A 26,227-nucleotide genomic window follows, 5' to 3' on the forward strand; every position below is an offset into this window, starting at 1 on the left:
TGTGAGGCGCTTTGTGCCCTAATTTAACACACACACACACACACACACACACACACAAAATCCTCCATGTTACTTTTAGCTATGTTGGAAAACATAAACGAGTGGAGAATGAGCAGTAACGGCTGCTGAAAACTACAGCACATGCACACCACACCACTGAACACTTCCATGTGCTGCTACTTGATCATCAAAGGCTTGCTTAAAAACATTGCAATTTGCATCCACGGTGAACAAAAGTCCTGGTCGCACTAAAATTCACCTCATTACACGCACAAAGCTTGCTTTGCTGTCGGTAACCAGGAAGAGCAATAAATACGCTTCCAATTTACCTCCATTAATTCCCCAAGAACACAGGAGTTTACTTTTGAAGATTACAGTGCCACAAAGAGCACATAATGTGTTAATTAAAACATTCAGAACTTTCCTTAATTAGTAAAGGCCACGTGAACAAAGGACAGAATCGCCGTTCCTCATAAAAAACATCCCGGATGTCGTTTCTCTGCGTGTGGGAAGAATAATGGAGGTTCTTCATCCTGTTCCCAGAAACGTCAGGAAACACACTTCCCCTTCAGAATCAAGGATTAATAATAATAATAATAATAATATACATGTTTGTGGAAGAAATGTCTTCTGCTCATTAAGGCTGCAATGAGCAGAAGACAGTAAACACTGTAATATTAAGAAATATATATATGTTTTAATAAAAAATATCCATGTTCTATTTGAATATAATATACTTTATTCCTGTGATACAAAGTTGAATTTTCAGCATCATTACTCCAGTCCTCAGTGTCTCAATTCTTAGAAATGAATCTAATATACTGATTTCCTGCTTAAGAAACATTTCCTATTATTAATTTCAAAAATAGTTCATATATAAAGTTATTGTTTGATTAATAGAACATTCAAAATAACATCTTTTTTTTTTGTAATATCATAAATGTCTTTACTGTCGCATTTGATCAATTTGATGCAATCTTGCTGAATAAAAGTATAGATTTCTTTAAAAAATAGTGATAATAATTAAAATCTTAAAGAAGCTTCAGTGTGAGAAAATTTAGGTCAGTTCCAATTGGGGAAAAAATTACAGGAACTTAAAACTTAAAATGCATAACAATGCTTAACCGTTACAGTTATTTACAATAAACAAGCAATTAATAAATCACTAAGCTGAATAATTAGCTTATTACTGCTGCCTGTTCACTGTTCTGAAGCCTTTTATTTGGTTGAAAGAAAATGAACCCAGATGCTGGAAAAATCAGGTCGCAATGTACAGGAAAAATCACTGAACCCAAAATCTCACAGTCTGTATGGACAAAATTCAAATCAGTATGAATTACTAACAAGCTTCTCTAGCACAGCGAAAGAATGAGATGCTAATGCTAAAAGCCATCTGTCTCTGAAGTCGGGGTCTCGTGGGGTCTCACTTCCTGTCTTAAATGAGCCCAGCGGCTGTAAAACCGTCTATCACCACAGACACCAGACAATCAACCGCAGCGGCACAGCACAACATCTGCATACAAGACACGACCACAGGACGGCTGGGAGAGGAGGATAAAACAGACTCAAAGACAGGAAAAGAAAGAAAGAAAGAAAGAAAGACAAAAAAGTGGAATTTAAGCATGTGGAGGAAAAAGTGACAGAAAGAATGAAGGGCAGAAACACATTTGAAGAGGGAAAGACACTGTTTTTGCCAAGTATTTCAAAAGAGATGAACCCACAGTGCCAAGATGAGGGAAAAACAGGGTGATGTTGTTTAGGAGCGAACAACCCTAATGAGAAGCAGAGCAGTGATTTATTCAGTTCATACTGACAGTACTGAGATCAAACTCTCTTGAGACATGGGCCACCAGTTCAGATCCTCAACCACTTAACCCATGGCACTTTTAAACACAGAACAAAGCAAACTGGGTTAACTCGCCATATCCCGGCACAACACTTCAGGACAAAAGACAAGATTTCCTGTTTAGTAGCATGGCAATTAGACGCCTCATTTCTCCACAATCAGCGTCTCATTACACTCGCAGGAAATCAGACTTCCTGTGGTCAGCATTATCACATCCTGTGATCAGATAATCACTTACTGCGGACCAGATTGTGAGCTGTATAAAAAATGTGAAAGTTATAGTCCAAGACGTCATTGTTTGTAGCTATTCATTCATAAAACCCCTTACAAATGTTCACACAAAGGACATTGTGCAATACCCTTCACGAATCTAAAACCGTGGGATGCGCTGCAACAAGGTCGAAGCTACTAACCTACACCACTCTACACACTGTTTTCTATTCTATTCTATGAGCAGAACAGCCCCAGGGTCACTACTGGACACTAATGTAGCACCAGTAGTCTCAGAGGAGGAACCTGGACCTACGGGAACGAGCAGGGACTCTAGCTACACTTCAATACCTCAGCCTGCTCGGCGGCGTCCATCTCACATGTGTAGGCTGGAGCCTGAAGGAACTGAAACAAAAGACTGATATTAACTAATATTATGTGTTTTTTTGGCAGAAACTAGGGTTAAATAAGTTTAAAACTGAAGCACTGTGTTATTTTAGTATCTTTGAGACACTATTATTTTTTTTATTCGTATTTAAAATGAGTTTTTATTATATTTTTAGCTTACATTTTAGTATTTTATTTTTGTTAGTTATTTATTAGTTTTATCTATCTATCTATCTATCTATCTATCTATCTATCTATCTATCTATCTATCTATCTATCTATCTTTTGTAATGATATTTATGTATTTAGATTTATATGCATTTATAATTTATATTTATGTAATTTTTACTTATTTTAGTACATCAAGTCAAATGAAAATGAGAAATGCTACATTTTTAACTTGGTGGGTTCTTTTAATATTTTTTTTTTATTTCAGTATTTATTTCACTATTAAACTAAGTGTTTTTTTTATGGTGTTAGTTTTAGTTGCCTATACCCTGAAACTTTGGAACGATTTTCTGTAAAAAAATTGCAAGAAAATACCCAAATAATTATAAAAATGACAAGCACGTAGGCTTCAAAAAGAACATTTTAAAGCAGAAAGACTGACAAACTATTTTATTGTAAAACATACACCATTCCTTATTTGCTACTGCAAAAAATTATTTTTACAGTATCATAACCTTGCTAATAACAACACACAGATCTTTGGCCTGTGTGAAATATGTAGCGCTGCCAGTTTAAACTAAAGAAAAATATTTAATTTCTTCCAAATGGATTCTTTCAAACTGGGTCCTGTCAGGCTGGAATGTGTTGTGTAACGTGTTGTGTTTATGGAAACCGATGAATCTGGACCCTATTGGCTGCCTGTAGCCCCTCCCCCTAAAGAGCATCTGATTGGACGAGTCGCTGTCAATCACACTGAAATAGTTAAAGCTCTTTGGCATCTTAATAGTACCAATCAGTTTCAGCACAATGCATGACTATAACAGGCATTAGCATGGCAATAAACCCCACTGTCCCGCTCTTTTTCTCTTTCTGGCCTCTCTCTCTTTCTCTTGGCAGATTGAAGGGTTGGGGGTGGAGGGGAAAGCGCTTGAAAAACAGCAGCCATTTTGTTAAGAGGAGAAGAACATTAAGATTCAGCACAGCTAGATTCTTTCTCTTTTGCCTTCTCTCTTTCTCTTTGGAATTGCATTAAACCAGTCTTACATATAAATCAACAGCCTTCTCATACACAAGCAAATCATCATGCAAATTCATTTCTGTATTTCTTCTATTGCTCTATACACACACACATATATATATAACGCACCTCATTTATTCAATGCAAATGTTTCTGCTCTCAAAAGAGGTGACTTTCTGCCTTTACATAATGCAAATCTTCATGAACGCGTGTGTGAGTGTGTTGCTCACCCGCTGGGCCCGGGCCTCTGGTTCTGGGTGAAACGCCAGTCAGCGCTGGGTGGTTTTTGCTGTAACGAGACAAAAGGAAAGCATGAGTAATGACATATAAAAAGAAAAGAAAAAGTCCAGCACCATTCATTTGCGAGTCTATTTGTGAGAGCTCGCTGTTGCCATGAGGACAGAGAAGTGATGTAAGAGCGTATCCTGTATGCGGTGACGGCCGTCAGTTTGACCTTGAGGACGCAGCATGTGACCAAACCACAAGAACGAGAGACTTGTTCACTTTATTACATAGTGCCAAAGGAAACATGAGTACGAAAAAGTCTAAATGAATGTCAGAAGCAGCTTTGACAAATGACTTCTAGAGAGGTTTCATTTGAAATGGACTGGTGCTCTACATGGTTATTCACAAATATACAGAGCAATTAATAATGATAGCGCGTCTGAAACAAGGCTGGGATGAGCAGGAATTCTAGTGTTTCAGTCTGAACACACACACACACACACACACATACACACACACACACTCAGAGAGAGTTCAGGTTGTTCCAGTGAGCGAGAAACAAGCTCTGTGACTAATTGGGCCAAAGACAGAAAGACCATTGTGATTCCATCCTCAAGACAGCACTCCTCACACACACACACACCGCATTTTATCTCTTTTAACACATCACAATACCCCGAAATAAAAATACTTATATGATTAAAAAAACGCCAATGATAAAAGCCTTTTCAGTTCTATAATTTTTGGATCCTTTTTCATCTGCATGCTGTTATTGTGCAGTGAAATGGAGCACTGCCAAATGAGCTAATCAAGATCAAATTAACCAACAAATGAAGTTTTACTTAAATTAATTAAATCACATTGAATTTAAAGCCCGTTTAGTTCCATATTCTCACATACTTCAACAAGAAAAAAAGGCCTGACCATGTACAAGAAACAAACAATACACGCACAGGAAATATTTGCATCAAAAGCAACACCCACAAATGCAAACATCAGCTGAGCTCAGAGAATACACACAACACACATATGCTTAATAAATTATAATTTTTCTAAAAGTGCTAAATGTTCTCTCATACAGGTCATCCTTAGTAATCTATTCATTGTAAAATAATAATAATAATAATAATAATAATAATAATAATAATATAAAAACTGTTTAATTTACACAACTTTTATGGACAATTTTGGTTGCAAAGTAAACAAATAAACAAACCTAATAACCTAATACCAACCCTGTATTTAAAGAAAAAAAAAAGTCTTTATCGTTTTAAGATTTTTTGTTATTTAATGTAATTTTTTTTTACATTTGTAAACATCCTTACTTTTTTATTTTTTTTTCTGATTTTGACAACCTAACCTAACTAACCCGACCTGTAGGAAAAAAATAAAAATAAAAAACAAAAAATTTAAATGCATTTTCAGAAACAGAACACACACAAAACAACAACAAAAACAACAACAAAAAAACTGTTATTTACTTATTTTGGGGACAAATATTTATATTTGTTTCCCCTGAATTTAGACTACTTCTGGGGACAATTGGGGTCAGAAAATATAGACAAGTAAACAACCCTAATTTCTTTGGTCTGATTTAGAAAACCTTATCTAATTACTACTAACCTAAACCCAAACTATATGAAAATGTATAAAACAAACCCCAATGAAAATTAAATAAATAAATAACACAGCTTACTCTCTCCAATTTAGACTATATAGCCAGGTAAACCAATAAACACACAATCATAAATGCAACAACTACAAGATTAACCTAAACTTACTTTATTTAGGTAATGTCTAACCAAAACGTATAGTTTATTTAAGTAACGCCTGTGTTCAACCACATCAGATTCATCAGAACAATCACAACATTAATCTGATTCAGGGTCAGAGTCTTTCAGACAGTAATGATTCCTGCATCTCCTCATGTGTACAAAACACTCATTCAGCAAGAAACAAAGAGTTCAGAGCAAGTGAGCATGAAGGTTACATCCGCCTGCAGGAATGTCAGAAACAAAGCCAAATCTTCCATAATGAGGTATCTGACTCTCTTATGAGCATATGTTTTAAAACAGTATGCAGTTAAAACAATTAGGTTTCCAAACGTTACTGTTACATTGCTGCCGTAAGACTTCACAATGTTCCCTTTCTAATTTAAGCTTCACCACAGCCACGGTGATCAGAATGAGGTCACACAACTTGACCATGCCACATTAACACAAGGTCAAACCTGCAGGTGGGACGTGTCCCCTCACAAAATGATATTTACATACTGAATATTTATACAAATAACACAATAGATGTCACGCTCCCAAGCAAACACACACACACACACACACCAAAGGTCTGTGTGACATCTGTAAACACACTAATGCTCTGCACACACACTGAAGCAGGATGAAGCACACCTACTGTATACATGAAAATATTTCAACTATTGCAAAACATGTGTGTATCAAATCATTCATGCTAAAATTTGAGCAGCAACAACAACAAAAAAGTATAATAAAAGAATCATACTTATTCTCATTTCTAATTGAATGAGCCACATTCAAAGCCACTGGACTGTGATAAATTCACACATTCAGTTTTGACCGATATAAGCTTTCATAGATGAATATACCTATAATTCATAACCCTTTAGTTTTAATATGTAGCTTTACATCTGGCACACACGTATGAACCAGAAGATCTGTGTCAGTATCAACTCTGAAAGATCCTGTGAGTTATCAAACTGGATTTATATAAGACATCCGTCCTCATAGATCACATGGAAAACATCTGTATGTGACATATATCCTGACCACACAATAGAAACATCCTCAACCACGCGTTTCTACACACTGGACAGGAAGCTACCTGATTCCAGAAAGATCTATTTTTTTTTTGTATAGCTTGTAAACACTTTGCAGGCCGCTCTCTGTATAAAGTGTACACACATTATCACTAGAAACAGAAGGGCAGATGCATATGTCTAGAAACCCTGAAAGACCTAATGTGTATCCTAATGTGCAACCACCCAAAACTTCCTAGTATAGCAACCACACAGCGAAACTAAAACCACTTAGTCCAACCAACCAGAGTCTGATTGTACTGATCAGGATGGTCACAGATGCATAGAATAAAAGTAGCACACTACAAGAGCTTCAGAGAAAAGCAATGGCAACACGATCAAAGTGAAATGGGTTTAACTAAAAACATGGACAGATTTGGCAGAAAGTCATGAAATATGTTTCCTGTCAGAAAGCAACAGAAAGACAACAAGTACAGAAAGTAACAAATCTTTACACAGAGTGTTGGTCAGTGGGAGTTTAGGGCCTTTTCCAACAGATTAAGCTTAGAAAACTGTCTGGTATATATTCAGTTGGGGTTTTAACATAAACATTGTCAAAATAAACAGTCCCATAAATTTGTCCAGGGCACATTACACCTTCAAACCAAAAGGTAAACTTGTGCACATTAAACTTATTTCCAGCAGATTTATCATTACTGTCATATGTTTTCGATATTTTAATAGTGATTATTCTTATTTAATTCCAAATCAGTATTTAATAAATAATAATAAATCTCATGCAAAAAAAAAAAAAAAAAAAAAAAATTGCATTACAATAATGAGAACTTGTAGTAGATTATGCATTAATTATAATGAAAATGCAAGAGATTTTTGATTTCTAAAGAATTAGAGTCTAATTTCTCAAATTGGAACAAAAGGTAAAAATAACGAATTGTGACTATTTAGGAACATTTTATATTTTTACAAATACAAATTACTGTAACTAAAATTCTGAGCTGAACTGAGTCATTCTCATTAGATTCTTATTCAATATTTTGAACTTAAAATTTAATTTAACTCATGTTTTAAGCAATACAATAATACAAAATGTGATGTAGACTGCACATTTGATGTAGACTGTCAAGAAAAGGAAAGGAATTCTTATTTCTTAAGCACAATATGATCTAGATATTTTTGACAGATTATGTGAGATTCACTCTTTATAGGTTAGAAGGAAAGTTGCTCAAAGGAAAATGAAAGTCAAAATATATTTTTGAGGGGTAAAAAAAGAAAAGGTAAGAATCCACGATAAGTAATTATTGCAGGATTACCAAAATCATTCTTGTAGGTGGGTCAAAGACGAAAAAGGGTTTAAGCATAAAGACTATAAGTGTAATACTGCTACAAATTGTTGCTTTTTTATTATTCTGTTTAATTTAATTGCAATTTAGTTTTTGTTTTTCGGAGTAAAAAATAAATATCATACATTTTTCCCTGATTTACAGAAGATTCATTTATGTCAGAATGTCATTCAGTGTAATAGTCTTGTCGGCATATTTACAACAAAAATCTATTTATGACCCCAAATACTGAAAAGTTGTAATTGATTTGTTTTTTTGTTTTTCTTCACTATAGATTTTGTCAATTTGTCAGTAATACTTTCTTTTTTCTACACATTTAAAACAATGAATAAAAACAATCAAATATAATATGCGCCCTTATTTTTTAATATATATTTTAATATGTACACATAAGAATATGTTGTTTAAATTTTAACATACATTTAGCATTACAATTTTTGACATTTTATTGTCCAAAAACTTATTTTAAACCTTAAATTTAGATACTTTACTTACATTTATTGTGCTTTCTATGGACATAAAATCACTTTTGTAAATGTCTTTTTGATGCGGACATCTTAATGTCTTTGACCCAGGAATAGAATATATTATGGACCAAGAGGACCACACACACCATCTCTCTGTCCTCAGGTCCATTAGTGATTCTTCCATCTCTATTGAAACTCACATGCCCGCCTCTCACACACACACACACACACAAACACACACAGAGAGCACGTGTCATGATAGCAGAGGCAGATGGCAGCCCAGCAACCCAAGAGACAGAACGACTCTCAAGAGACTTAGAGATGGGACATTAGGTCCTGAATGGAGAGAATGAGAGAAAGAAAGAGGAAAAACTAAATGTTTGTATAACATTTGACTAAAACTCTACAAATAACTGCTTGCCATGTTAAAGAAACACAGGGGAAACTGGCGATAAGAAACGGGCAAATGCTACACAAGCGCTCGTATAAATGAGAATTGACTCAGTATGGGATATCCCAGATGAGGTCACGTGACTCAGACATGTGGAATCAATAACATGAGTTCAGCACAACAGGAAGTCAGGGGTCAATGCATGACCTCGGGAATCCTGTTGCTCCTCCACATCTTTCTTCCACTACCTACTTCCTATTTCTCTCTCTCTCTCTCTCTCTCCATCCATCATATTCCCGCCTTTTCCTTCCCCCATTCAAATCTTCCTTTCTGTCTGTTGGTCTGTTCCTTTTCCTGTCCATCTGCTATCCATGTCTCTTTCAACCTCGCTTCAGAGTTTCTGTTCTGTGCACTCACAATGTCTGCTCCATATTTCTGTTCATATCTTTCATCTTAACCAGTGCACTCCAAAACTGTTTTTTTTGTTTTTTGTCTTGTTTTCCAGTACAAAGTAATTTATGTTTACTTGTGTACAATAAACAATTATGGTGTATCCACTTGATGGTGAATGTAAAATCTGGGTCTTGAAGCAAAAAAAAAGTTGAGAACCACTAATCTAGATGTTTTTCTCTCTGACAACCATGTTTCCAAGTCTAAAATCCCAAAGTTCATGTTATTCCAATACTCTCTAAGCCTCTTTCCTTACTGTGACTTAATTTTCTCCTCCCTTCTTGTCTGACACCATCCAGACTCGAAATGCTTTTATTTTTGTTCTTAATATATCTGCAGCCTTCTCCTCACATCTTCTTCCTCCCTCTTCCTGTTTAGTCACAGGACTCACACCCTGACAGTCTCAGTTACTAAATCATAAAAATCATAAAAATGGCAGTATGATGTACACTTGAAGCATATTTAACAAATCACCCAGCTGCTTCATATGAAACAAAACTATGCTCATAAAATATCAACAAACTCAGAGAACCCAGAGAAAACACAAAATAGGCTTCGACATGTGTGATAACCAGCTCTGAGGCTGAAACATTACCTGTACTACCGGTCAAAAGTTTGGATTAACAAACAAATGTTTAATGTATTTGAGAAATATCTCTTATGCTCACCAATGCAGTATATATTTAATAAAAAATGCAGTAAAAAGTAAATTCTTGTGATATGATGCTGAATTTTCAGCATTACTCAAGTCATCAGTGTCACAAGATCCTTCAGAAATAATTCTGATATCTGATTTGCTGGTCATGAAACATCTTTGATTTTTATCAGTATTGCAATATTGCTGCTTGATATTTTTCTGGAAACCATGACACACTACCATTTAAATCTTTTGAGTATTTAAGATAAAAGAAAAGGACCATAAAGACATTTACAATGAGACAAAATATCTATATTTCAAATAAATACTGTTATTTTGAATTTTCTTTTCATACAAGGATCCTGTAAAAAAATGATTTACACACAGATCAACACGATAATACAGCACCAAATCAGCATATTAGAATGATTTCTGAAGGATAATGTGACACTGAAGACTGGAGTAATAATTTAGAAAATTCTGCTTTGCATCAAAGGAATAAATGATATTTTAAAATAATAAAAAAAGTAATTTTTATTTAAATGAGTAAAAAAACGAACGGCAAAAAGCCTAATTAGATGAAATAAAAATCCAAACTTTTGAGAGGTAGTGAAAAAAATCCATTAGTGACTCCACAAGTGAAGAACCTGATTGGCTGTGGGGATGAGTATGCTCTCACCTCATTGGCTGAGTTCATTAAGTGCTTCCTAGTCAAAGTCATGTTTAGCGTGTTGTTATGACTCAATATGGGAGTCTTGACAAACACAAAGTCACTCCTGCTGGAGAGCGTTGAGTAGCAGGGCCTGTAGGTCCTCATGTGAGGTTCCTGAGGCCCTCCAACCACCTCCATATATCTAATGGGTCCATCAGTGTTAAGCTGGAGGTGAAGGTCCTTATGGGCTCTTTGCTGATAGGAGTGCCTGGAACGGAAGCCCGTTCTGGAGTAGCAGCACGTCGAACCGCCCTTGTGCCTGATGCACCGTACCAAGAACACTGTCATGGTCAAAAGTGACACCAACGTCACGCAGCCCAATGAGATGATGAGGTACAGAGTGACGTCCGTCATTCCCGTCCCCTTATGTGGCGTTATATGGAAGTCTGTAGATTTGTCCGGGCTTTTTTCTTCTATGGTAACCGTAACCGAAATGCTAGTGGACAGAGGTGGCTGGCCGTTGTCTCGCACAACCACTATGAAGTTATAAGCGGGGTGGGTTATACCACCCTGTTCATCGTCCATGAGTTTCTGTGCGGTAAGCAGTTCACCCGTGTGCTGTTCGATGTGAAACAGTGATGAATCGTCTCCTGGAGCGATGCTGTAGAAGAGCCAAGCGTTGTGGCCACTGTCGGGGTCAACAGCGACGATCTTGTTAACACGATGGCCGACAGGGGCACCGTGTGGAACGGTTAGCTGGAGCCCTGCGTCTTCAGAGTGGGTTGGGTAAAGGATGACGGGTGGGTTGTCGTTCTGGTCGACCACAAAAACATGAACGGTGACGTTAGATGTCTGTGGTGGCGCTCCAGCATCACGTACCTGCACCTCGATCTTGAATGCGTTCATTTGTTCGTAATCCAAAGCTCGCATGGTGAAGATGTTCCCATTCTCAGGGCTGATGTAGACGTATGAGGAAATGGGGCTGCCGTGGATGATGGTCGGAAGGATGGAGTATGACAATCGGGCGTTGTCTCCGACGTCTGGGTCTGATGCCAAAACGGTTGCTATTGGAGTACCAGGAGCGTTATTTTCTGCTACATCTACTGAGTAGGAGTTCTGCGAGAACACAGGAGCATTATCATTAACATCTGATAAACGGACCGCAAAAGTCTTCTGAGAAGATCGTGGTGGCGAGCCGGAGTCCGTCGCAGTGACAACAACAGTGTACTCATCAATGACTTCTCGATCAAGACGTCCGTCTGTCACAAGTTTGTAGTGCTCTCCAAAGACTGACTTTAGTTTAAATGGAAGCCCTTGGGATACTCTAAGTGTGAGTTTTCCATTATCTCCAGAATCTAAGTCTTTCGCACTGATTAATGCAATAACAGTGCCGGTTTCAGCATCCTCCCGGATGGGGCTGGTTAGGGAGGTCAATGTCACCTCTGGAGTGTTATCGTTCACATCGATTATTTCTACTTTAATGTTGCATGAGCCCTCCATGGCGGGAGAGCCTCCATCCCTGGCTTGAACTGTGATGTCATACACATTGACTTCCTCGTAATCCACATTCCCCACAACACGGATTTCCCCCGATTGAGAGTCCACACTGAACATTTTAAGTATTCTCTCTGGTGTATATTTACTGAATAAGTAAGATATTTTGCCGTTTACCCCAGAGTCCACATCAGTGGCATTCAGTTTAGTTACAAGCGTTCCCGGAGGAGAATTTTCCAAAAGGCTGATCCTCTTCACCGGCTCATCAAACACCGGCGCGTTGTCATTCACGTCCAGAATCTTAATGAGCAGGAGGGTGGTCCCGGATTTCTCCGGCTGTCCTCCGTCCACGGCCGTGAGCGAGAGGCGAAACGCGGCCTGCACCTCCCGGTCCAGAGCCTTTTCCAGGACGAGCTCTGGAAACTTACTACCATCGCTTTTAGTCTCCACTTTTAAAACAAAAAAGTCACTGCTGGAAAGGCTGTACGTGCGTAGGGAGTTAATGCCCACATCGGGATCGCGTGCGCTCTCCAGACGGAACCGCGTTCCCGGAGCGGCCGCCTCGGAAATCTCTAGTGATGAGTTCACGTTTGGAAACTGCGGCGCGTTGTCGTTTACATCCTCAATTTGAACAAGAACTCTGTGGATTTCTAAAGGATTCTGAAGAAGAATTTGAAGGTGCAACGAGCAAGCTGAACTTAAAGCGCAAATGCTCTCCCTGTCTATAGTCTCTTTAATAACTAAGAAACCGTTAGGATTTACCTCGAAATATTGCGAATTAGATCCCGACACGACTTCTAGGTTTCTTTCAGTAATCCTCAATGCGCTTAGACTCAAATCCCTCGCTATATTCCCAACGACAGACCCCGGTTTCTGTTCCTCCGGTACCGAATAATGGAGCTCACCGGACGCGATTGAGAGGTGCATGAGGTAGAGCGAGAGGCAGAGCGCGGGCCACGAGCGTCTCCTCTCCATTATGTGCGATCCGGGGAGGGGAAAAGTTTCAACGTTTTCGTCTTACAGAATCCATATTCCAATTAAAGTGGCGCTACGATGTCGCGCGTAACGCAATCCGATTTGCGCGGAGTGAAGGAAGAAGTTTAACACAATTCATGACGACTGTAAACCTTTCGGGAATCCACAAGAGAGGAAAAACAGTCCTCCATCTAGCTCTTCTCCAAAACTCCCTGAATTAGCTGCGCCTCTGCTGTGCAACAGGGCGGAGACTGAGTCACATAGAGGTCCGTCCTAGTGCTCGCACACACACACACACACACACACACATACACGGATCACACACACAGAGCGAGAGACACCCACACACTTCTCCTAGCGCTTGGAGAAACTTTCACAGCTCAGGTCGACCTGTTTCCAGCACACATGCCAGTGATCCCATGTGGTTTAAAACATTTACGAGCCGAGATAAAGAACATTAGAGACTCAAAGGAACGCTGCCAATTTGTGAACACGGCCACAGGCCACAAAACCATTGAAAAATTCTGCTGACATCTCTGTCTGGTGATGTTGCATTACAAGCTAATTAGTATGCAATTGTATATTTTATAATGATAAAATACGTAAGAGACAAAATACGAGAGCCATTTAAAATATACAATATTCTGTATTCAGTACTATTATACACACACACACACACACACACACACACACACACACAAATTCTACAAGTCGAAAGAAAATCACAACGATACGCCACTAGACGGCGCAGTTTCACCTTTTTACTCTCTCAAAATATTTGAATAGTGCCTAAAATGTTTTAAATATTGCTTTTATTTCACGGCAGATTATTAGGATAAAAAAAATGCATATTTCTTGGCTAAATCAAATTCCCACAATTTTAAATATGTTCTCAGGCTTTAAGACCTTAATACAGATGAATTACTCATCTGTCAAAACATTATATAATTCCAGTGGATCAAATACATTAAGCTTAGTGATATGGGTACCAATACTATATCTCATCCGCTGAAAAAACGCAAAAGGACCAAAAAACATGTATACTGATCATGTCTTTAAAGTCTGTGGTGCTGCTTGCACTTACGAGAGTGAATCTAGTTAATCCTCTGATAAAGTTCAAATCTGCCTGTATTTCATAAGACACAGAGGTACAACAACTACCCTGACAAGTATACAGAGATCTTTCACCAAAAATATATAAATGTTTTTTACCCACTGCAGCTTCCTGTCTACAGATGTTACGCAGAACATTGCATATCATTATCTCTCCCTCTGACCAATGGTGAAAGGAAACTGGATGAATGTCTTGGTCTGTGCAGTTCTGCTAATTTGGAGTTATTATGAAAATGGCGCTGGTTGTATAAAATATTTTGCTATTATGTGTAGTCAATTATACCAACAAAAAAAATTATAATAATGATAATGTAATAAAGACGAAATATTTGTATGTACCATACTTTTATACAGTTTCTGTATATTTAAATGGATGATAAAATTGCCTAGAAAATTTTTTTTGCTATTGTGTAGTATTTATAACTATATACAATTATATGTATTTTATTATATTTATAATTATATTTATTTATAATGACAGCAATGTATTTATATGTATTAAAGATACAGAAGCTGCATAGTAGTCTAAATGTTTTGCACTTTATCTTTCTATTTTAGAATGATGTAGATTATCTTCAACACATTTTTACATTTTCTTTATAAGATACAAAAACTGTATAAATATACTGCATGGTAACATTCCTTGTATTTGTCAATTATCATTATTATTATTAGTTTGGTGTTTTTTAAGTTTCTATAAATATAATGCCATATGCCATACTGATGCCATATGGTGTGAATAAATCTTTATTTGCGCATAGATGACATTTGTAGACCTCTTAAGAATGTATGCTAAATTATAGTCATGGTACTGACACCTGCACGTGTGTTTGTATGTTATCTTTACTGCCGGCCTGTGGTGAGTTTCATGAACTGCAGCTCTGATCGCACACCTTCAATAGCAGGAGGGGAGGGACGAGCGGAAAACACTGTACAGTACAACCGTATATACAGGCTTATGTATAAAGGACACAAAACAATACAAACTCTTTGTATTTGAACTTAAAATAAAAAAAATACAAGGAAAAAAAAAAACATACACCTACTGTAAAAAAGCAAGCTGGTGGGCTCAAAGACAGCGGAACTGAAATGTTGCTAACACAGACGCTGAGGAGGAGGGTGATGCAAGAGCCCGTTTCAGCACTAGAGCGGCGGACAGCGACACTCAGCTAAACGCCTGCTGCTGCACGCAGCCAACACACACACACAGCCTCCATCTGTAATCCAATCAGCTCCCAGTAAACCAGTCAAGCAACCTCTTCATACAATGAAATTTAGTTCGATCTTAGTACGATTTTGGTATCACAACTATATAACATACTCAAACAGCTCTATCAAATGGAACAGCACCAGTCAAACTACAATGACGCTTAAAATCTTAAAGATACCACTCATTTTCTAAAGTTAAATCAATTTCAGATGTAGGCTTGTCTACTTTATATACATCAGTACAGAATTCAAAAACACTCAGAAAAAAAAAGTATACAAATGAATATAAGTGAATATAATGAGAAAATATGGCATGCTATAAGGTTTATATGATTTGAGGTGTAATGAAACAGACCAGGTGATCTAGCCCATATAATTACTGTGAATATCATGTTTACTGCCAGTCAAATGTTTGGACATCCCTTATTATTGTTATTTTCTAAAACATTGAACAATACATTTCCTTAAGTATCCACTCAAACAAACAAGCAACTAAACACAAATGTTTTGTAAAGACAATACATAGACCATTTGTCTACAAAACAAATTGCATGCTTTTAAGTAGAATTTTTTAGAAAATAATGATTGTAAGATAGAAAGAAACTTTGTGTACCCAAAGTGTACCCATTTAATCAACCCATTGACTAGCATCATATATTAAAGAATACAAAATACAATGCAAAATATGCATGGCTATAGAAAACCGATCTATGTTTTTACCTTTAAAAGAGGAATAATACAATTTGTGTATGATTAGACTATTTAATAAAATAAACATAAATAAAACACAGCTTGGATGAGAAATGTGTGCGTGTGTGTGTCTGTGTGTTCTCCAATGTTTTCTTACCTTGATTTGCAGACACAGGTATGGATCAGACACATGAGCAGGAGGAGAAGATACCACAGAATCAGCAGCAACATGAACATGAAAAAGAAAAAGAAGAACAAGAAAAAAAAAATTTCATTAGAGTGATGCAACAGCAGTGTGCAGGACCCTCATACTTACCAAACCCTTCAGTCTGTGACCTTTACCTGGTCTCAAGACACTTCAGCAAGAATAGAAATACATGATCATTTGTATGTTATTCAGAGATTGTAATGAAAGAAAAAAGAAAGAAAAGACAGAACATGTAAAGAAATACCCCTGATGAACAGCAGCTTCAGATATTAATAATTCAAACCTCCTTCATATTGCTTTCTTTATTTTTAACTCTCTCTCTCTCTCTTTCTCTCTCTCACACACACACACAAATATCATCATTCATAATTGCAGATGACATTGCAGAAAAAAAAGTAATGGAATGGCAAAGGTACTCAAAGTGTTCCGGAATTATCTCTAGTTATTTATTTGTAAAATGTAATTAGGCATGAAAATGTGAACAATGTAAGCAGATTTTCTTATTGTGAAAACATATGTTCAAAAAAATGAAACCAAGTAATTAAATAAATATATACTGTATTACACACACACACACACACACAATTTTCAAAATCACCATTTAAGTTTGCATTATGTTGATAAAATGGAAATTATTCAACGAATCATAAAGAAAATACACTAGTTAATCAGAACAGAATTCCAACTCTCACTGAAACAATCATGCTCTATATAAAAGCTCACACTTGTTCCTTCCCCCAACACATTAAGCCTAAAGCTCTGGCCATGTCATGTCTCCATCTATAACAGGGGTGTAAAAGGCCTTCAGCAGCACCTCACAACATCACATCCAGCTCTGAACCTTGCACTGCCCCCCTGTGGACTCAAGAATAATGGTACAGCCCTGCCCATGAGTCAGCCTGTTGCCGTGGCAACACCATCCCACCAAGGGATGGAAAATGGGCCAGAAGAGGAAAGGGAAAAAGAACCATGAGTGGAGCATTTATAAACATTTATAAACACAGAGCAAGGCATATTTATTCTCCACAAAAACAACAGAGGAAATGACCATCATCTCTCATTGAGGCACAAACATAAGCTCTCATATATCATACCAAACAAAGCTAGAAATATAATCAGTGTGACCAAGGCCAAAATATAAGGGCTTGTGGTGAAAAATATGTATGGTTCTGGTGTGTATTTTTTATTTATTTATTATTTTTTGCACACCGTCTGACCATCTGTGCATAAACCATAAATATATCAGACAAAGACTGCAGGGAGGTGCAGGCGGAGAGGGGGAGGGGAGAAATAAAAGACAGGAGGAGAGTAGGCGTGAAGGAAAGATAGCTTCCCATTTATAGGGATGATTCACTTGCTAAAAGTACACACATTATACATTAAGACATAAGATTACATTTAGTTTTTAGTTTTTTTTTTTTTGTTTAATGTTAAGTAGTTTTATCTGAAATAAACAGAAAAAAAAGTCAAACATCAAAAATATGACCCATGTTCAGAAGTAACAGAACAAAAACAACTAGTATAAATGGCTTTGCGGCCATGTGGCTTTAATCTGTAGACACAGGTTACTATATATATGTGTGTGTGTGTGTGTCCTACTGTCTCACTGGCCTTGATAAACCCTGTTTAATCCTCAGAGGATCAGTGTGCTGCAGGATGAGGACACACACATACACGGGGTGCAAAAACACACAAAACATTACACACATACTGATGCACATGGATGCCCCACACGAGCATGACTCTGTATGATCTGTGTGACGTATACCAAAGCATGTGCAGTTCAAATAACAGCATTCCTCTGGGAATCGACAATCATCCTGTATTCATCTGTTCTGAGATCCACATCTCTTCACAAAGCACACGCGAGACAGATTTCTTAAGGAGAGATGCAGTGCTACATCGAAGTGAGAAGTAAATAAAATAATTCATTTAAAGATGCTCAAGAAATAAACATAAAATGTTTTTCTAGCAAACAACAACAATATTAGATGCTTACCCTTCCCCCCAAAAAAATAAAGTAATTTTAAGATTTTAAACACCTGACTTTGATAGCTATACACTGTACTTTAGGAATAACATTTTCTAGATGAAACCAAGTAAACATACATGGCGATTTTGACCATTTACATATAAAACAGTGTCCTTGAACTTTCATATCCACTTTTACACAATGGCGAGGTGCCAATTAAGCATGCTTTGAAGCAAGAAGCCCATTTAAGAGATTTGTGAGGAAACAGCTCCCAAAGCTCAAGAGCATGTGGATTTATGATATACATTAAAGAAAAGGCACTAAGAAGTCCAGGAACTGAAGATTAGAGAAATGAGCGCCAGATGTGGGACACCCAAAGGCAAAGAGGGTAACAGTTCATACGGTCACAACCGATAAAAATGCAGATGTGCCCCTCACAAATAAACAACAAAAAAATGTCTGTGTGAATGATTGACTTTGCATTTAATCATGCTAGACACTAAAGACATTTTAAGAGGCATTTTCATCTAAGAAAAATTACAGGGAAATATCACTAAAATGGTTATTTCAAGTAGCAACTTCCACTTTGCATACACAAGCCGTACATCTGACTACCACATGTCTGTTTTTTAATGTGCTGCAGAGAATAAAGGCTCCACAACAGATAATGAGTCTATTAAAGAGAAGTCAGTAGGTTACACTGGAAAATAAACTAAATTATACAAGCTTTAAAGTTGAAGTCAACCTGAAATGACTCCCGAGAAGCAAATTTACTTCCGTAATACGACGTATTTCAGAGTGAAACAGAACATTCATGTGAAGCTACAGCTAATTCATCATGTGCACGTCTGTTTACTCTAGAAACACATGGGTATTTCTAAGTCCCAAAGTGTGTTTCTGCATTTGTAATGGCTCATTTGAGATAGTTATGTTAAACAAGTTCAGCTATTTATTTTTTTTTTTTTTACATACATATAATATTTTACACATATAATAAAATGTACTCTTTTAAATAAGCTCTTACAAGCCAGTCACAATGTGTCATTTGTCATCATCTTCATATTCTAAACTGTGTCTGCATTGCCTGTAATCACAGGACTATGCAGCTTTATAGATGTTCTTAAAGTTGTTCTGTCTCAAAATGTCTACGTGCATCACAATACAGTGGTTTTATATAAAGATGCAGAGTGTCTCTCTGAATGCCTGCTTCAGCTGGTTTACCATTGAATATTTGGCTTTTCTCATGAAAATAACATACACTGTCTGTGAATAAGTATACATTTTAGTGCCACTGGGCAATAATAGGTGTGTGAAGCAGAAAATGGGTCAGTCAGGGAAAAAAAATAGTATGCCTTGTCCCTGTTCTTTCTGCAACACTAGTCCTCCTCTTCCTCCATCTCTCTCTCTCTCTCTCTCTCCTCTGTTTTGCTGCCCTTTGGACCATCTGAATGTCCTGCATGACACAAAATCTGATATATTTGAGAATGCAAAATATCAGAGCTGGCATTTAGATGCATGGCATGTTATTCTTTCCCTAATGAAAACAAAGATTCAGTTTGGATTTTGCTGCATTAGCCTCGACTCGCCTCTCAGCGCATAACCCCTCCCCCGCAACTCTGCAGTCTGTGAGATCAGAGCACATTTCCTGTTTTCTCCTCTTGACAACAGCTGACACATTCTAAAGGAGTGAGAGTGTTTATATGCCACTGAATTTTTAAATGAAAACACAGTTGCCACAGAAGCATTTAGTCACTAAAGTTCCACAAAAATCTATGAATGTCAATACACTTAATGACAAATATCATCATCTAAAAAAATAAAATAGCACCAGCACACTTTAAATCAGTAGAATTAACTGTTAAATACAACTTTGTGTTTGTGAAGCATTAGTGGATCATGTTCACAGTTAATGTGATTCTCTATTTCCGTGGTTCCTCTACTAGTACACCTGTGTGAACACGAGGAAAACCTACTTCTTACAACCATGCTAAAATGTGTCTAGTTGTAGTGTCAAACACACTAAGCAGACATAATGAAGAAGGGCAACTTAAGAAAGGAAAAAAAAAAAGATTCTGTATAAATATTTGGGGAAACTGTAAAGCAATACTGTAGCAGTCACATAAAGAAATCTCACCTCTGCACTAACGTCTTCTGTATTCCTGTTTTGCTTTGGCACAGTTCTTGTGCCACTCAAGTCAAAGTTTAAAACACTTTGACTAGAGGGCTGCAAAAACTTCAGATCACTCTTTCTGGAGTCAGTAGTGCCACACACCTCATAATTGTACACGTGCTGTAAAGTTCCTGTCCCCCCTACGTCTGCGTAAAGAGGTGGATAATAAGGAATAACTGGAAGATTCGCTCCAGATTTGTAAAACATCCGCTCGCGTCTCCATCTGTAGCATTTGACTGACAGTATGGCGATGATAGACACGATAAAGAGAAACGAAACTACAGCCAAGGCCAAGACCAGATAGAAAGTCAGGTTGTCGTTGTAGTCCTTGTCGTGTGTAAAGTCAGTGAACTCCGAGAGCACTTCAGGGAAGCTGTCCGCCACCGCCACGTTAACATTGACTGTAGCTGATCGAGAGGGCTGCCCGTTGTCCTCCACTACAACAGTGAGTCTCTGTTTCACAGCATCTTTATCTGTCACTTGGCGCACAGTTCTTATTTCTCCATTCTGTAAGCCCACTTCAAACAGCGCCCTGTCTGTGGCTTTCTGCAGTTTATATGAGAGCCAGGCATTCTGTCCAGAGTCCACATCAACAGCCACCACTTTAGTCACCAGATAACCCACATCTGCAGAACGAGGCACTATTTCAGCAACCACAGAAGCGCCTGACTGGACCGGATACAGAACCTGAGGCGCGTTGTCATTCTGGTCCTGAATCGTTATTTTCACGCTCACGTTGCTGCTGAGAGGAGGAGAGCCTCCGTCCTGCGCTTTCACTGTGATTGTAAAAGATTTTAATTGTTCATAATCAAACGATTTTGTTGCATAAACAGTCCCACTGTCAGAGTTGATAGAAACTAATGACGAAATTGGTGTGCCGTTCAAATCATTATCTGAAATAAAGTACGATACGCGTGCGTTCGCCCCCAAATCTGCGTCGTGCGCTTTAACGCTGAATAAAGACAGAGAAGGCGGATTATTCTCAATCACGTACGCATTATATGAATCCTGCTCAAACTGCGGAGCGTGATCATTTACATCAGTGATCTTTACTTTTAAAATATTTTTGCTAAACAATGAAGGACTGCCTCTGTCTTTGGCTGTGATGGTAATATTATACTCAGGAATGTCTTCTCTGTCCAGCTCGGAGTCCGTGACGATACTGTAATAATTAGTCAAAGATGATTCGATTTTAAACGGGAGGTCCCTATCAATAAAACAGGTAATCTTTCCATTTTCTTCAGAATCGCTGTCTTGTATATTTATCATGGCCACAACGGTTCCAAGAGGTGCATTTTCTGGTATATTGTTAGAAAAAGACATAAGCGTCATTTTTGGTGCGTTATCATTTACGTCTGTAACTTCTACAATCACCTCAGAGGAATCTGATAAGCCCCCCTGATCTTTAGCTTGAATTTGAAACTCATGAACAGCAGACTCCTCAAAATCAAGCTCACCAATCAGTCTTATTTCACCGCTGGATGGATCGACAGAAAACAGGTCTCGGATTTTGGGTGTGGTGTGCTCGAAATAATACCCAATGTGTGCATTTGAGACAGTATCCGCATCGGTTGCGTTAAGAGTAACAAGCAACGATCCCTTTGCGGTGTTTTCGGGGATAGATATTTTGTACGTGTCCTTTTGGAAAACCGGTGCATTGTCATTTATATCCAGAACAATTATGTGTATTTTAACCATGCCAGATCGCTTGGGGTTGCCTCCATCTGTAGCAGTTATAGTTAAATATAAATGTTCTTGTTTCTCTCTGTCTAAAGGTGTTTGCAAAACAAGCTCTACGTTTTTACTGCTGCCAGATCGAGTTTGTGTCTTTACAGTAAAATGATCAGTAGGATTAACTGAATAACTCTGAATACTGTTAATGCCGACATCAAGATCAACTGCGCTATCCACAGTAAAACGCGCTCCGGTTGAAGCCAACTCACTGATTTCTAATGTAATTTCACCTCTTGGAAATGCAGGACTGTTGTCATTAACATCCAGTATTTCTATGGTGATGCGATAGAGCTCGATGGGGTTTTCTAAGATGACTTCAAAGCTCAGACTGCACGCGGATACAGCACCAGGGCACAAAAGCTCCCTGTCGATTCTCTCCTTAATAATGATGTGCCCTTTCTCCCGGTCCAGCGCAACATATTCGCGGCCACCAGCTGTAAAGGTCCGCGCTTTCCCCGTTGTCAGCCTTTTAAGCTCAAGACCTAAGTCTTTAGCTATGTCTCCGACGAAGGAACCAGGTGTCATCTCCTCTGGCACGGAATAACGGACCTGTCCATACGCGCCACAGAGAAAGTGTACAAACAAAAGAAGAGCACACGGCGGCCATGCACAATGACAATCCTTCCTTCTCATGTTGATGGCGGTGCTTCGATTAATCTCTCAATAAAAATATATACAATATCCACTCGACAGCGCAGAAAAGACTTAAAAAATCTACAATATTAAAGTAAATATTAAATATGAGCCAGAGCAAGAACGCGGTGTCAAAAGCATAGTCCAGTTTTCGCGGTGCGCACGGCGTTGTACTAAATGCACAGCCCTTTCATGCGAAACTGGCACGGAAGGCGTGTATGATGCATAAAACCAGACAGATCTACCTTATCAACCAACAGCGACTCTTAGGGTTTAATCCAAGAACTGCAAAATGCTTGCCACAGGTGCTTTATTAGAGCTGTCTAAGAAAATGGTCGTACTGGAGTAGAGTGCAAGCCGCAACATCAACTTTTGCGCGCATCACTGTGAATTATTAGAACATTATTTCTTTTCAAAACACGTGAAATCATTATAATAACTTTTAAACAGACAAACGTATTTTGTGGAAATTTAAAGAAAAATGATCAAAACTCCACACACTCGGTTCTCATTATGTGCGTATTTTTAAAAAATAGTAAATAAGAGAATATTTCCAAATGCAGCATTGATAAAAAAATTAATTAAGCAATTAAATTAAACACAATCTCATTCCACACACCTCACCTGATTTTCTGTATCTCTGGATATCTGTTTATGCTCCCGAATGTGTGTGAGTGTCTGCGTTCCATCGGCGTCCAAACTAATGATGCTCTGACTACAAGGTCGGACAAATGTCAGATCACTCTTTCTTGAGTCAGTAGTGCCACACATTTCATAATTTAACACTTGCTTTAGAGTTCCTGTGCCCCCTACGTCTGCGTAAAGAGGCGGATAATACGGAATAACTGGAAGATTCGCTCCAGATTTGTAAAACATCCGCTCGCGTCTCCATCTGTAGCATTTGACTGACAGTATGGCGATGATAGACACGATAAAGAGAAACGAAACTACAGCCAAGGCCAAGACCAGATAGAAAGTCAGGTTGTCGTTGTAGTTCTTGTCGTGCGTAAAGTCAGTGAACTCCGAGAGCACTTCAGGGAAGCTGTCCGCCACCGCCACGTTAACATTGACTGTAGCTGATCGAGAGGGCTGCCCGTTGTCCTCCACTACAACAGTGAGTCTCTGTTTCACAGCATCTTTATCTGTCACTTGGCGCACAGTTCTTATTTCTCCATTCTGTAAGCCCACTTCAAACAGCGCCCTGTCTGTGGCTTTCTGCAGTTTATATGAGAGCCAGGCATTCTGTCCAGAGTCCACATCAACAGCCACCACTTTAGTCACCAGATAACCCACATCTGCAGAACGAGGCACTATTTCAGCCACCACAGAAGCGCCTGACTGGACCGGATACAGAACCTGAGGCGCGTTGTCATTCTGGTCCTGTATCATTATTTTCACGCTCACGTTGCTGCTGAGAGGAGGAGAGCCTCCGTCCTGCGCTTTTACACGAATGTTAAATTCTTTTGTTTGTTCATAATCAAACGAACGGACAGCAAGAATCTCTCCACTCTCTGCATTCACTGAAATAAACGTCGAAGCAGAGACGCCATTCACAAGAATATCTTCCAGAAAATATGAAATTCGCGCGTTATTGCCAGAGTCTTTGTCATGCGCTTTAACAGATAACACAGAGACTCCGGGTGAATTATTTTCCATCACATATGCGGTGTATGACTGACGCTGAAACACAGGGGCGTTGTCATTGACATCAGATATTTTCAGAGTCAGTGTTTTATTAGAAGAGTAAGAAGGCGAGCCCTCATCACTAGCTGTTATTGTGATATTATATTCAGACATTTTTTCACGGTCTAAAATCTGATCAGTAACTAAAGTGTAGAAATTTGAGGAGGAAGATTTAATGCCAAATGGCACATCTGAATTAACTAAGCATTTAAATTGGCCGTTTCTACCGGAGTCTATATCTTTAATGTTCAGCATCGCTATCACTGTGTCTGGAGTGGAGTCCTCTGGAATGGGACTGGAAAATGAGATAATGCTGATAACAGGTGCGTTGTCATTAACATCAGTCAATTCAATAAGCACTTTACTATTATCTGTTAGTCCGCCCTTATCTATGGCCTCGAGATTCAGTTCATATTGCTTCGACCTTTCATAGTCCAACAAACCATTTACGCAGATTTCCCCAGTGTTCTGATCAATTCTAAAAAGGTCTAAGTCTTTCCCAGAGCTTTGTGAAAATGAATATGTTACCTCACCATTTGCTCCTTTGTCTTTGTCTGTAGCACGTACTGTTAGCACTCTTGTACCTATAGCTGCATTTTCTGCTAAAGAAACTCTGTACACTGACTGACTGAACACGGGTGTGTTGTCATTGACATCAATTACTGTGACATCTATTTTAATTGTACCAGATTTTTGAGGACTCCCTCCATCAAACGCGGTCAAGGTCAGTTTAAGTTCCTCTTCTCTCTCCCTGTCTAACGGCGATTGCAAAACCATTTCAACGTATTTTGTACCATCATTGCGCGATTGTTCTTTCAATGAAAAATAATCAGTTGGCATTAGAGTGTACCTTTGAAGGGTATTTAATCCAACATCAGGATCATGCGCACTGTCTAATGAAAAGCGAGCTCCGGCAACGGCAAACTCGCTAATTTGAAAGTTTATCTCTTTTCTATTAAAAACAGGTGCATGATCATTAATATCTAATATTTCTACATCGATTCTATGCAGCTCCATGGGGTTTTCTAGAATAATCTGAAAATGTAAGGAGCAGGGAGACACTTGCGCGCACAGCTCCTCTCTATCTATCCTCTCTTTCACTACCAGAGTCCCTTTATCTACATTCAGACCGATGTACTCACGACTGTCCTCCGTAAAGATCCGCGCTCGACCAGATTTCAACCTCTTTACATCCAAACCGAGGTCCTGAACGATATTTCCCACCAGCGAGCCCTTTGTCATCTCCTCTGGAATAGAATAACGGACCTGCCCGCGCGCAACGCTCAGGACAAAGACGCACAGCACGAGAGGCTGCATTAGCCATGATGAAATCCGCGTCGAAGATGCGCCTCTTTGGGCGTAAGAATAACAAAGAACCGACATAATCCAAATCTTCTTTCACAAAAGGACTTCTTGGAAAATATGTAAAATATCAGTGATGTAAAAAGAAGAGTCAATCGATGGTTCAACCATCCAATTTGAGAAAGAGACCGTATGAAATGAAAGAGAGATTGTGCAGACTGTATGATGTCAGAAAGTGGAGGAGGATCTATGAAAGGCTGTTTAAAAAAGCTCCACATACTGACCAACAGCGGCACTTACAGCATGAAACAAACAATGCGTTGAACAATTGTTTGATATAGAGCAAATCATAATAAAAATGTAGATAAATAATAGCAAAAATGACAATAATAATAATAATAATAATACAATTTTAACACAAATGTTTGATTGAATGACTTATTTACTTTATGACCTAAA

The 26,227-nt window shown here is 38.2% G+C and overlaps 1 protein-coding gene across 38 annotated transcripts in view; it reads right to left on the reverse strand.

Annotated features, from left to right (window-relative positions):
- The window catches only part of LOC113113621 (protocadherin gamma-A11-like), a 164,064-nt gene that overhangs the window by 4,351 nt on the left and 133,486 nt on the right, over window positions 1-26,227 (reverse strand). For 32 of the 38 annotated variants that reach the window (XM_026279983.1, XM_026279980.1, XM_026279982.1 and 29 more), the window contains one exon: window positions 3,860-3,918. In XM_026279983.1, the coding sequence (XP_026135768.1) occupies window positions 3,860-3,918 (59 nt within the window). Of the gene's footprint in view, window positions 1-3,859; window positions 3,919-10,612; window positions 13,314-20,380; window positions 23,292-23,407; window positions 26,081-26,227 lie in introns of those variants that run through there. The other 6 variants (XM_026279971.1, XM_026279966.1, XM_026279945.1 and 3 more) reach the window with 4 other exon arrangements.

This window comes from Carassius auratus, chromosome 14 (genome assembly GCF_003368295.1).
Source record: "Carassius auratus strain Wakin chromosome 14, ASM336829v1, whole genome shotgun sequence".
NCBI lineage: Eukaryota > Metazoa > Chordata > Actinopteri > Cypriniformes > Cyprinidae > Carassius > Carassius auratus.